This window comes from Acipenser ruthenus, chromosome 11, assembly GCF_902713425.1.
Source record: "Acipenser ruthenus chromosome 11, fAciRut3.2 maternal haplotype, whole genome shotgun sequence".
NCBI classification, from domain to species: domain Eukaryota; kingdom Metazoa; phylum Chordata; class Actinopteri; order Acipenseriformes; family Acipenseridae; genus Acipenser; species Acipenser ruthenus.
The window spans coordinates 7,508,381-7,521,557 of record NC_081199.1 but is presented as its reverse complement, the minus strand read 5'-3'; the positions used below and the strand labels follow the sequence as shown (position 1 = coordinate 7,521,557).

Below are 13,177 nucleotides of genomic sequence, written 5' to 3'. Positions count from 1 at the left end.
GCCCGACTTACTCCTGGTTAAAAATAACACTGCAGCAAGCAGCATGCAAGCGAACTAAACACTGGGAAGGTTTATAAAAATAACGAAATAAAACTGTGCACCGTCTCATAAATTTATCGTAAACGAAAGTACTGTACGTATCATTTTTGTGTATACCCAGTACTGTACATGAAATTAAGCTTTACCAGTATTTATATATGTATACCACAGTATTAGAATCATGACACTCTTAATAAACTGTCATTTAATATTTAGCAAAAATTACATTTTTTTATGAAAACTCGTTCCGTATCCGAGTTCAGATTTGTTGTGCAAAATAATATAGGATTAAGACGGGCAGAACAAAAGCCACACACGTAAGACCTCATAAGGTCCCCGAGGCGCCATTTTTAATACAAAAAAATTGTATCCCGTCTGTGTTGTGTTTGTGATCGAGAAAGAGACAGAGGGTGTGCCTTGTTTACTGTTCACCTCACAACAAAGATTTTTGCTTTTTTTGTTCGACAATAACAACAACTATATATATAATGAACGTGGTAGACCACGTGCGGGAAATGGCAGTAGCTGGCCTCCACTCTAACGTCAGATTATTGAGCAGTATGTTACTGACAATGAGCACCAACAGCACGTACGTATTTCGTGTTGTATCCAAATATTTGACAAGCAGTACAGTATTTATTTTGTGTGTTTTTGGTATTTCTCGCTAAATGCACTTGCCGTTCTTTGCCGATGCGATTTTGACGGGAAGCGTTGTAAATATTAATGATCATGGTGCTTTCTGAGTAACGTTATAATCATACTACACCAGAAAATAAAAACGTTAAAACGTACTTAAACGCATTAACGAAATGTGCCTCAGTATTTGTTGTCAAAAAACCGTGTTCAAATCAACGTAGTTGTAGTAATGTAGATGACCCCAGTGTGTCGCATGACAATGAAACAGTTGGGCTAGTAAAAAAAAAAAAAAAAAAAAAAAAAGTTACATGTTACTGATTTTGTCAGCTGCAGTTTACCTGCAAATTATAATCTCTTGACCACAAGAGGCCTAGTGGCAAAGTATGTTTCATGGATACAGGAAGCTGCCTCTTCGTATCTATCTTTGGTGACTGAATGTAGTCTAAACAAAACATTAGGCCCACTACGTATTTAATTCTGTATGCAATTTTTTTTTGTTTGTTTCCAGGGAGTTGTTTTCGCCTTCACAGAAGTATCAGCTGCTGGTGTACCATGCTGATGCTCTCTTTCATGATAAGGAGTATCGGAATGCAGCATGCAAGTACACTATGGCATTACAGCAGAAGAAGAGCCTAAGCAAGACTTCTAAAGTGAGGCCGTTCCCTGGGAGCACCACATCCTCCCCACAGGCCCAGGTAGACAGATCAGCCAAGTTAATGCTTGAGAGCTGTGGTTCCACTGCCCAGTGTTACTTACAGTGCTCAGATGTGACCATAAGCTCATAGAGCACTTGTAGTACAGCATGACCTCAGTTTAATTAGAAGCTTGTGCACAAAGGGGCAGTTATGTGGCATTTCACAGTCACCATCATATTATCACAGAGATGGAAATAAGACTCCCATTGCATAGCAGGTTGATCCATTGCTGGCTTTACTGTGTTAAAGACACACCTGAGCTTGTTACCTATACATCGTTGCTCATCAAGTTTGTAGTAAAACCTGGAACATGTGAAATTGCTATGCAATAGATGTCTTCTTTTCATCCATGTTGTCACCAGATTGAAATGTCTTGGTCAGAATATAATGGGTGTCAATGAGGATAGCTCCTGATAAGATCATTTTGGTTATTGTCACATTCTGGTTAATATCATGTTAGTCACACACCTGATTTCTGTCCCACTTGGTATCACTGGGATTGAAAAGCCTGAGATGAGAAGGTTTCCATGTAAGTATCTGTACAGTATTTGAATGTTCCGAACATAAAGTTCCGTAGCACAATAAAGCACACACAACTCTGCAATGTGTATTATTACAGATTTCTTCTGTTTTTAATTGTTACAACATGTTAAAATAGACTGTATATTTAAGACATTCCATTAATGTACACTATGATCATCAGTGCAATACCTTGTAGTATATTTCACAGCAAAATACACTTGTTGTTTCAACACTCTGTGTTGCAATGCTTATTTTGCCAGGTTATTGGTGAACTGATAACATCAACGTATTATCCCCATTTGTTCCCAATCCTTTTGAAGTGGTATCAAATGACTGGTCATAATTATAAGGGTTCTCCTGATTAAAACAAGTGCAAAGTATTCCTCCCCATTTGTTTTACTTGAAGCAATTAAACAATTGTATCCTTGTGAAACTAACAAGAAACAACGCAAAACACTAACTGAACTATTCCCATATGCAACTAAATTGTTTCTTACTAGTTTTATACTTGATGATGTTTTTTTTTCCTTTCAGAAAAAAGGGGGTCAAACTTTGCACTCGCTTCAAAATCAGGTATTATATAGTCTCTCTCTCTTTATGTTCTTAGTTATTTTATAGGCTATTAAAGTACACCTTGGTTACCTATTTGTTGTAGTGTACATCTCCTTAAGCAAAATGCTGTTGCCTTGTTTCTTCCAGAGCCTGCCCTCTGAGATTGAAGTGAGGTATAAAATAGCTGAGTGCTACACCATTCTGAAGCTGGATAAAGATGCCATCGCAGTGCTGGAAGGGATTCCCACCAGACAGAGGACTCCCAAGGTTAGCTGCACCTGTTGGCATGCACGGCAGTATTTCATGGTTGTCAGAGTTTATACAGTACCCTTGTTCCTTTTGTTTTTCTTTTGTGTAAATCACATTTATACTACCTTCCCCTTCCATTTTCCAAACTCGCGTACGCTCCATATTTTGGTATGTGTGATCACAGCAGCTACATTAATACAAGGACCAGTTTATCTGGCACGTGATTTTAAAGTGCTTTTCCAGGATACGGTTGCATATCTAAAAACTGGACAAGTCAAAATAATTAGCCTGTTTCCAAGGAATAGGCACTAACTTTGCAGAACGATAACACATTAAATAGTTTAAGCGTTTTCACTGTATACTGTTGTGTTCAGAGTATAGCATGCACTCTTTTAAATATTATTGAGGATAATGAAGAGAATGAGTGGAATGCATGTGTGTTTTACACTGGTACTCAGCTATATCTGAAAATGATTGTATAGAGCATATATACTGAAAAGGCATAGAGAAGATTAATGTACTGGTGTTCTGTTGTGAGTGGTGTTATCCTACCTATACTGTTACAGCCTTGTGATTTTTTTTCTTCTTCAGATTAACATGATGCTGGCTAATCTGTACAAGAAGGCTGGGCAGGAGCGTTCGTCTGTGACCAGCTACAAGGAAGTCATCAGACAGTGTCCCCTCGCTCTTGATGCTATCATAGGTGCTATCTTCATTCCGATGCATTTTACACGTTATCTAATTTTCCAGCCACTCCGTCTTCTCTGCTTAGATCATTATTTGCCAGCAGAAATTGTTTGAGTGTTACTGTGGGGAGGCATATAAGCATTGTCTTTTAACCAATAAACGCGTGTTGTAGGTCTGCTGTCGCTGTCTGTGAAAGGTGCAGAAGTGGCTTCAATGGCTATGGATGTGATTCAGAGCATCCCCAATCTGGACTGGCTGTCAGTGTGGATAAAGGCGTATGCTTTCATACATTCTGGTGATAACATGAGAGCCATCAACACCATCTGGTAAGCAGGGTGAGGAATTGGGGGCTTGATGTTAGGCTTTTATTGTTTACTGTTAACTGGAGGTGGAAGGAAGTACTGCCTGAGATTCTCAGTAATAATATCATATATGATATAGTAATACATGCATAAAATAAATTCAGCAAAGCCTAACACACACATCCTAATAGGCTGTCCCACGAAAATAGAAAACTGGAGCAGTCATACATGAAGGAGGTAGACTGAGGTAGTTTTAGCAATAGGGATATAATTGGTCAGTTTAACTTGTTGGTATGTAAAGTAGCAGGCTATAGAGTTATAGAGAGTGCTTATAAAGCTTAGCATGGAAACCGTAGAGAAACATTTAGAAAGGGCCATCTGTGCCTTCAGAAAATCCCAGTGCTTTTCATAAAGCATTGAAGTGAGGGGATCAGTGTGCTTAGCAATATACATCAGCCATTCTTCTTTGTATGCCTCACTGAAATGAAGTGCTGTTTTAGATGTTGCTTAGCCTAACCCCCTCCCTCGCTCTCTCTCCAAGCTCCCTGGAGAAGAAGTCCCTGCTTCGTGATAACGTGGATTTGCTGATTAGCCTTGCAGACCTGTATTTCAGAGCTGGGGACACGAAGAACTCCATCCTCAAGTTTGAGCAGGCCCAGATGCTGGACCCCTATGTCATCAAAGGTGAGCCTTACAAAGAGGCTGTGTGAATTTATCACCCCAGAGCTCTTCAGACAGACAGACAGACAGAGACACACAGGCAGAGACAGGCAGGCAGACACAGACAGACAGACATACAGACACACACCCACCCAAATCACCGGGCAACAAAACAACACCAGTAAGCAGTTTCTGTTTTTCAGTTCCATTTCTATTTCCGTTCAATTGGAATTGATATGTTAGAGACATTAATAATTGCTGGGATTGTTCATCTGCTTTCATTTGAAGCCAATTTAATTGACTAAGTGCCTTCACTTTAAGTGATTTGTTGCCTTTGTGAGACGCTCATTTTACCAGAATACAGCACTAGTACGAATTGCAATTGTGATCAAAAGGGAATTGGAATGGAGAATTGATTTTAAAAAAGGAAATGGAATTGACCCAGACCCTGGTGGTAAACAATGTCTGCCTCTCTGTCTCTCGTTAGGAATGGACGTGTATGGGTACCTGCTGGCTCGAGAGGGCCATCTAGAGGATGTTGAGGTCCTGGGAGGACGTCTGTTCAACATCTCGGACCAGCATGCTGAACCCTGGGTAATCTCTGGGTAAGTGATCAGGTGCAGGGTGTGTGTAACTTACATTTTAGGAAACAGTAAAAAGAAACAGTGTAGATGTAACGCTTCTTTTCCACTGTACAGCTGAGCCGCGCCGGGTCCGTACCGAGCCCTCGCGGTAAGGAGAGTCTGGGTTGTTTTTCCACTGCAGAGCCGAGCTGTGTTACTGACATCACACGCAATGAAAGACAGTTATTAATTAACTCAGTTTGCCAAAAGATGTGCAAACAAATGGTGTTCAAAAATTAACAGACCAACGGTACAGCTGTTTCTTGTATCGCTATATTTTGTAAATATATTTAGGATTGTCTTTATAATCAACATAATCAACACATTGTACTGATTATATCGACTTACTAAAGTTAAATTAGTTCTGTTGAACTAGGGTTTCCAAAGGTATCTCTCTTAAGGATAGTTTTTGTTTGGGTGCTTAAAAAGAATCTGTGCGAGTGCAACAAGAGCCTGTAGTTGTATGCATGGTACAGCTGCACAGTATTTAGTTTGACTTTTTTTGAAAATAAGTTTAGAATTGTGTTATTTTTGCTTTTTTTTGCTGTCTTTATATTAATATAATGTTGTGTTTTTGAGTGTGTTGTTAAGTGTACAGTACCCATGGTTTATGTCCATTTGCTTCAAATCGTCAGAAATTCGGGCATAAACTTTCTCATTTCTGAAGCACGACTCCGGATCTTCCTGAACACTTCTATCTGCCCACAGAGAAACTGGAGCCGGCACTTCCTCAGCGTCCCAAGGCTGTGCTTTTCTCTGATCACACTCGCTGCCCCGCATGTTTGTTGTTTTACTTTCTGGAGTGTACTGACTGGTGCAACGTAATGATGAAAATCCTTAACCCCGCCCCTGGCTTGGCTCGGCTTGCAGCCAGATTCAGATGTCTTGTGAGGCTGGAGTTTCACAGTTTGGTTCTCGCTCGGCTCGACAAATAGCCAGTGGAGAAGCATCCATACCCGTATCCGTACCGAGCCCTCACGGGTCGGGTGTGCCAGTGGAGAAGCATCCATACCCGTATCCTTACCGAACCCTCACGGGTCGGATGTGCCAGTGGAGAAGCACCCGTACCCGTACTGTACCGAGCCCTCACGGGTCGGATGTGCCAGTGGAGAAGCACCCGTACCCGTACCGTACCGAGCCCTCACGGGTCGGATGTGCCAGTGGAGAAGCACCCGTACCGTACCGAGCCCTCATGGGTCGGATGTGCCAGTGGAGAAGCACCCGTACCCGTACCGTACCGAGCCCTCACGGGTCGGATGTGCCAGTGGAGAAGCACCCGTACCCGTACCGTACCGAGCCCTCACGGGTCGGATGTGCCAGTGGAGAAGCACCCGTACCCGTACCGTACCGAGCCCTCATGGGTCGGATGTGCCAGTGGAGAAGGGGTATAAAGCTAAGCAGAACAGCAAGAGGATGTAGACTTAATATATGGCTTTTCAGTGTGTTTTTCTGTGTGTGTGTGCAGGTGCCACAGCTTCTACAGTAAGAGGTACTCCCGTGCGCTCTACCTGGGAGCCAAGGCCATCCAGCTGAACAGTAACAGTGTACAGGCCCTGCTGCTGAAGGGAGCTGCTCTGAGGAACATGGTGAGAGTCCAGGAGGCCATCATCCACTTCAGAGAGGCCATGCGCCTCGCCCCCTGCCGTCTGGACTGCTATGAGGGCAAGTGTTGTTATTATACAGTGGTACACACTATGTATTGGCCCCCTGTGGTTTCAGTCAATCATTTAGCTGCTGAATGCATTCTTACTAGTTCATATATACTTAAATGACTAATATTGGACTACCTTGCCTACTACAATATCAGGTTGTCCAAGATTGGTGCTAATTGGGAGGGGGGGGGGTTGGTGCAACCAGATTAAATACTTTCATAATTAACTTTTTACCAATAGTCCTAAAATATAAATGAATAATACAGAACGTTTAGTTAAAGGTACTGACATCTGTGTGACTTTATTAAAATGTGATGCAACCTTCTTTGAATTCATCTCAGCTTTTAGGCAACTTGATGTACAAGCTTCTTGCGTGTACAAGCTTCTTGCGAATAATATTGAAATTAGTGTCCACACTTATGGGTAGCTTTGTATTTATAATACTGTACACAAAACCTGTAGTATTTTTAGCCGGGCTGTTGTATGCATAGCACAGACTCTGTTAGTTCAGCTTGTCCTCTGATGCCTTCAATCTCTCCAGGTCTCATTGACTGTTACCTGGCGTCGAACAGTATCCGTGAAGCCATGGGGATGGCGAACAATGTATACAAGACCCTGGGAGCGAACGCACAGACACTCACCATCCTGGCCACCGTGTGTCTGGAGGACCCCATGACACAGGAGAAGGCCAAGACTCTGCTTGACAAGGCGCTGGCACAGAGACCAGACTACATCAAAGCTGTGGTCAAGAAGGGCGAGCTGCTCAGTGAGTATAACTGCAAAGAGATTTTTTCAGAGCTTTACATACAGTTTGCTTAGATATGCAGTCAGGATTGAAATGGTCACTATTATCAGGCGGTCTTTCTATACAGTGGGTCTCTAATGCAGGTAGAACTGTATTTTGCAATAATCAAATAGACTGCAATAAACATTTTTCAAGTGAACACACATGTTTTTTTTGTTTTTTTTATTCAAACAACTTTGTTCTTTTCAGGCCGAGAACAGAAATACGAGGAGGGAATCGCTCTGCTGCGGAACGCCCTCGCCAACCAGAGCGACTGTGTGCTGCACAGGATGCTGGGAGATTTCCTGGTGGCTGTCAATGACTATCAGGAGGCCATGGACCAGTACAGCATTGCACTGAGGTAATGAACTGAAGAACCATGTGTGCTTAACCCTGGATCCAGGGTGTGGATGCAGAACCGCTCACAATTAGTCAAAACTCCAAACAACTAATCGGAAGGTCATTTTCACGTATCCAGAAGCAGGCTGGACAAAAACATGAATTTCATGCTCTACTACTTGGCTTGCCTGAATTGGTTGTGTAGTCTGTGAAAAGTCTAACCAGAACGGGACACAGCTTTCAATTGGATGTCAGTACTCCTTTTACCATCTCAGACATTTGAGAAACAGGTTTGTGGGTTTTATGAAAATACACATTGATCTGGCATGCACAATAAACACAGTATTTTAAAGTGTTTTGAAGTTACACAAATTCCTTACCATTGTAGCTGCATGTTACTGGTAACACTAAGTTCTTATTAAAAATACAAAGGCATAGTTCATTTGTTCAGTTCCTTTGAGTGATTGTTATAAAATGGAAGATACAATTTAAGTATTGTATTGTGATGATAAAATCGTCATAACAGATGACTATTAAAGCTGTACTGCTGACCGTCCGGGCCGTACCTAAAGTAACATTCGGTAGTTCAAGATTAAATCTTATCATGGTCCAGATGTTATGACAAGACCACTTTGATCCTGAAATGAAGCTGGTTGCCTATGCCCAGGTTTTCTCTGTGCTGAGCTCTGCTGTGTTTTCTCAGCCTGGACCCGAATGACCAGAAGTCTCTGGAGGGCATGCAGAAGATGGAGAAGGAGGAGAGCCCGACGGAGGCGACTGCAGATGAGGATGTGGATGATATGGAGGGCAGCGGGGAGGAAGGGGACCTGGAGGGCAGCGACAGCGAGGCCGCACAGTGGGCTGACCAGGAGCAGTGGTTTGGCATGCAGTGACCCAGAGAGGCCACGCAGTGGGCTGACCAGGAGCAGTGGTTTAGCATGCAGTGACCCAGCGAGACCGGGCTGGGCCGGACAAGGTACCGCCAGGGGAAATCCATCTTCTCATCGACCCTGTGAGCCAGGCACTGACCCCTAACACATAGTGCCACCTGGTGGTAGACTTCACTGCTTGTGAGAATCAAGGATCACACTGTTAGTCAAAGAAGCGTTTGGTCAGCTTATTGCTTTTGATTCCCAACTTATAATTTTAAGATAATATAATTAGACGAAAGCTGTCTGACCCAGTACTTTTTTGACAAACTGCTGAGAAGAGTGCAGTGTGAGAGTGAACCTGGCAGTGCCTCCCACTGACCTGAAAAGACTTGAGAATATGTTACATGTTTTTTTTTTTTCTTTTGACAAAGATTTTTGAATATAAAAAATGTATTTTTGTATTTTAATGTTTTTTTTTTTTTTTTCATAACCTGAACTGAAAATCATTGGCTTGTAATATTTGTGTACCTAAGAGCTGCAGGATGAACAGGAACAGTGAAAGGATTTGGTCTTGTTGCACACTGCACCATGATCTGTGTGCGTGGAGAGAGTCACATGCCTGCTGCAGCTTCTGTGCACTTTATGAATCATTTCCCTTTTGTGGAAAGCTTTCTGATTAAGACTTTTCTAACCAATTTAATCAAGTACTTGAGAAGCCCAGAATATGAAAGAATAAAATATTACTTTCACCCTTCTAGCTTCTCGCGGTCTATTTATGTTGAATATTGTTGTTTGTATTCTGTGTACTAAATTAGCATGTGTGTACCGAGATGACAGAGCTTTTTATTCATTTATTATGACTTTAAATGGTGGTGCTTTGTTGATCTTTTTGTTGCCTTAATCTCAACATTTCTTGCAGTGGTCTTAAAGCAGTGTTCATGGAGGGTTATCACAGAAGCGAATGCACTCCCTGGCACGCTAATGCTTTGTGAATACAGCCCTTAAGACCCATAAGTTAGTGGACTTGGGTCCCATTGTTTACGGATTGGGGATGGTGTCCTGGAGATATTGGTGTCAAATACCTTCTTAGCCACTAGCTAACTAAAAGAATGTGGATGTGCGATTATGATACAATGTTTCAGGCTGGTATATTTTTAACAATATAACTGAAAAAAAAATACATTTATTAAGGTTTCTAAGAAAAAAAAGTTCAATGTACAGAATGCAAAAAGGTTTGTATGAGTTCATGGCTTTTGTGTACATACATAAAATAACCATTTTGGTGTAAAAAAAATGTGCTTGTTGGAAAAAAACAATTAAATCCATTATGAAAATCACTGCCTCCACAAATGTGTTGAGTGGTATTTCGAGGTTAATTAGACCTATTCAGCAGGGTGAGGATTCATGCTCTGTATGGTCACTAGTGAATTTATTACAATTGCATTCAGGTGTTCTTGGCTCGTAGGTCACTGTCCCAATAAAAGTGTGCCGATGTAATGCTTTGGCTTCAAAGCACCTCTTACCGTTTATTGTAGCAGAGAACCCTTATTTAATCAACATTGATTTATTTAAAAATGAAATACTCAAATCTGATTCCTAAACAGTGACCCCTGGTGGTGGCACAGGGTTGACATTTCTGATTGGCACGTGCGTCTTTCTAGTATTATTTTTGGCTCACACATTTATTCACTTTTCAGTGTTAAACATGAATGCTATGTGAAAAGGGTTTTCTGTTGCCATTCTGGTTTTCAGTCTCCCTCCCCTATCTCTCGTAATGGTAGTCTTTTGCTTCATGATGTAGGTGAACATCTCCGATCTTATGGATAACCAGTAGTTCTGAATACGAGTAGTTTTATTTTGAACCAGCAAATCCTTTAACATTAGAACCGTTTATATGAATCGCAAAGGACCAATTTCTTAGCACAGTGAAGTGCACAGAACAAAACAATAAATAGATAATCTCGTATAATAGTTTTATTTACCTGAAACCATGAATTTCATGTGATGCATGTTACAATCATCAGAGCTGAAATAAACGCTTGATCTTATTTACAGTAGTCTACATAGCCAAAACATGCTGCTAACCTTACCCACAGATTGTTTCACAATGTATGCATCATAATTCTATAACGCACCAATGTCTGCCAAACTACTGAGTTATACTCTTTAAGTTACGTTATTACAGTGCAAAAAAGTAATTTCTATTCCATTATTTTGCACACCCAAAAAAATAAATAAATAAACACTGAAAGAAAAGCTTTCCTTAGGAAAAATATCTGGTTGTGAAATCATGGACTGAAGGTTTACAGTTTTTAACACTAAACATCTGTTGTTTTTTTCATGGATTTATATATAGATATAGAATATATAGCAATATTGTACATAGCTGTTTATAAAGAAATTTTTAGTTGATAAAATACAGTTTTGGCTACTTACAACTGGAGACATGCATTACAGTAAATTATATTATACATTTATATAAACTACGACATTTTACACATTGTGAAGTGTGGAGAAGTTGGTGTGACAGCTCCTTGCCTGTGTGTTAAGGATCAAGGGTAAGGAAGGCTGGTCTTCCATGCAGCAATAGTACCGCAGGTTTCTCTTGTGCGTTGCCCTAGTTGTTCTGGATGCATTGCAGTTTCTGCTGCTGCTGCTGCTTCTTCATAAGCCCTATATATTAGCACACCTGTTTTTTTCTTTTTTAAAATCTTTTTCTGTTTGCACATTATACATGCAGCTGTCTTAGTAGATGTGCTGCTAAAAACACACATGCACACTGAAACAAATGTTTACGAGAAGAGGGGATTACCCGTCTCTTGCTGTAAAGAGAGAGAGAAAAAAGAACTGAATCAGAAAACAAGACTTTGAAAAGGGGGTTTTGACAGGTGTCAATGGGCAGGAACTGCTCTTTCAAAAAAAAAAAAAAACACCACACTACTGCAGCTATGGCCAAAGGTTTTGCATCACCCTAGAGAATGAACTAATTTTGCTTCATAAAATACAATGAAACATGCTGAATAATTTACGTTAACATATTGAATTATACTGCTTTGTAGTTTTCCCATATACTTAATGAAAAACTGACATTTCAAAATCTAACATGAAATACTGTACTATTATGACTTTAGGTAGACTTTTGCGATCGCATTTTGTAGTTTCTTTGATTACATGAGAGACCTAAATGTTAAATAAAAGATTTGTTAAATACAAGTTTTAAATGTCTCATTCCTAGAATTCTTGGTGAAGCAAAATGTTTGGTCATAGCTGTAGACTCCTGAATTCAATAATGCATTCCTTTGATCTCTAAGCATGCACTGAAAAGTGTTTGTATGTAGAACTGTGCATGTTGGATTTGTGGCCTGCAACCAGTAGAATGATGTATGCAAGTAAAAAAAAAAGCATGTAAGTGATCGAATTAAAGATATGGTTCATCCTACCCCAAAGGCAGTCATGGCAGATTGGTAAATAGCAGGAAGGGTAAAACTCCTGCCTTTCCCTGACACCTGAATAATTTCTAGCCAATGTTTCCATCACCAAAGATAACTATAACTTAGAATAGATTAATTATGTAAAACGTTTCCTCATCTACCCCCTGCTTCTGTACTTAAAATTATATATATATATATATATATATATATATATATATATATATATATATATATATATATATATTGAAGTATTAATAGATTATAGGAGGAGTGGGGGCATAACAGACTAGAAGAAGGTGGTTATTAAATGAAAAAGAAGTGTTAGAGTAAAGCAAGAAGCAAATGGGGAAGAAAACTAAATTCTTGTGGGTTTCCTGTGCCCATTAAACTCTCTACTCTAACTGTCACGCACATCGCAAGAGACAGGAGACTTAAATGAACAAATGACTGCATTACCTAGAAGGCACCTGAAACATGGAAAATTACATTTACTAAAACATGTAAGATGTCTGGTGATATTAAAAGTTACATTTTAAATGAAATTGGAAGGGATAAGGAACGGATGAAGAGGGTATGCCAGAACAGATATACAGAAGTTTGTTAAACAGGTACAAGGGTTAATAAATTAAATAAACAAATGATGTTGTTGCCAAACTGAAGTGATTTCACTTTATCACCAACATTCAGAATGAGGAATGTTTATTGTAAGTTTAAAATGTGATCTTTCTGACATCTGCAAAATGTCAGAACTCTTTTAAACAATAAACCCCATACTGTACAAAGTGCCATTTCTTACCCCCCCCAAAAAAAAAAAACATTGAAATTAACCTGGCTGAAGCAATACACTCTTTCAGCACATTACCTTTTGGTGAACAGAAATCTCACTATTTCATTACATTTCAGTAAAAGAAATGAAGAAAGTCTGATGCAGCAGGTGATGTTTTAAAAACGGGGGATCCCAAGTGGCACATCCAGTAAAGGCACTCCGCATGGAGTGCAGGGTGCGCCCTATAGCCTGGAGGTCGCCGGTTGGATTCAGGCTATTCCACTGCCGACCGTGGACAGGAGTTCCCAGGTGGCGGCGCACAATTGGCAGAGCGCTGCCCAGGTGGGGGAGGGCTTAGGTCGGCCAGG

At 40.4% G+C, this 13,177-nt stretch overlaps 2 protein-coding genes across 4 annotated transcripts in view; one reads left to right on the top strand and one right to left on the bottom strand.

Annotated features, from left to right (window-relative positions):
• The first annotated feature begins 389 nt into the window (after positions 1–389).
• On the top strand, positions 390–9,946 carry LOC117426243 (anaphase-promoting complex subunit 7). Of its 2 annotated transcripts, XM_059033199.1 has the most exons (12): positions 390–628; positions 1,184–1,370; positions 2,427–2,465; positions 2,592–2,711; positions 3,285–3,396; positions 3,553–3,706; positions 4,224–4,366; positions 4,830–4,947; positions 6,431–6,627; positions 7,159–7,383; positions 7,612–7,762; positions 8,444–9,946. In XM_059033199.1, the coding sequence occupies exons 1-12, from the start codon at positions 528–530 to the stop codon at positions 8,631–8,633; spliced, it is 1,737 nt and encodes a 578-aa protein (XP_058889182.1). In that variant the 5' UTR covers positions 390–527; the 3' UTR covers positions 8,634–9,946. The 2 variants fall into 2 exon arrangements, with proteins under 2 accessions (XP_058889182.1, XP_058889183.1); XM_059033200.1 differs by lacking the exon at positions 2,427–2,465.
• Positions 9,947–10,571: 625 nt separating this feature from the next.
• LOC117426536 (sarcoplasmic/endoplasmic reticulum calcium ATPase 2-like) overlaps positions 10,572–13,177 on the bottom strand; it is a 36,853-nt gene continuing 34,247 nt past the window's right edge. For both annotated transcript variants that reach the window (XR_009330508.1, XM_059033198.1), the window contains exon 21: positions 10,572–11,434. Coding sequence is in view for 1 of the 2 variants with exons in the window: in XM_059033198.1 (XP_058889181.1) it covers positions 11,421–11,434 (14 nt within the window). In the remaining variant the exon portion in view is untranslated. The remainder of the gene's footprint in view (positions 11,435–13,177) is intronic.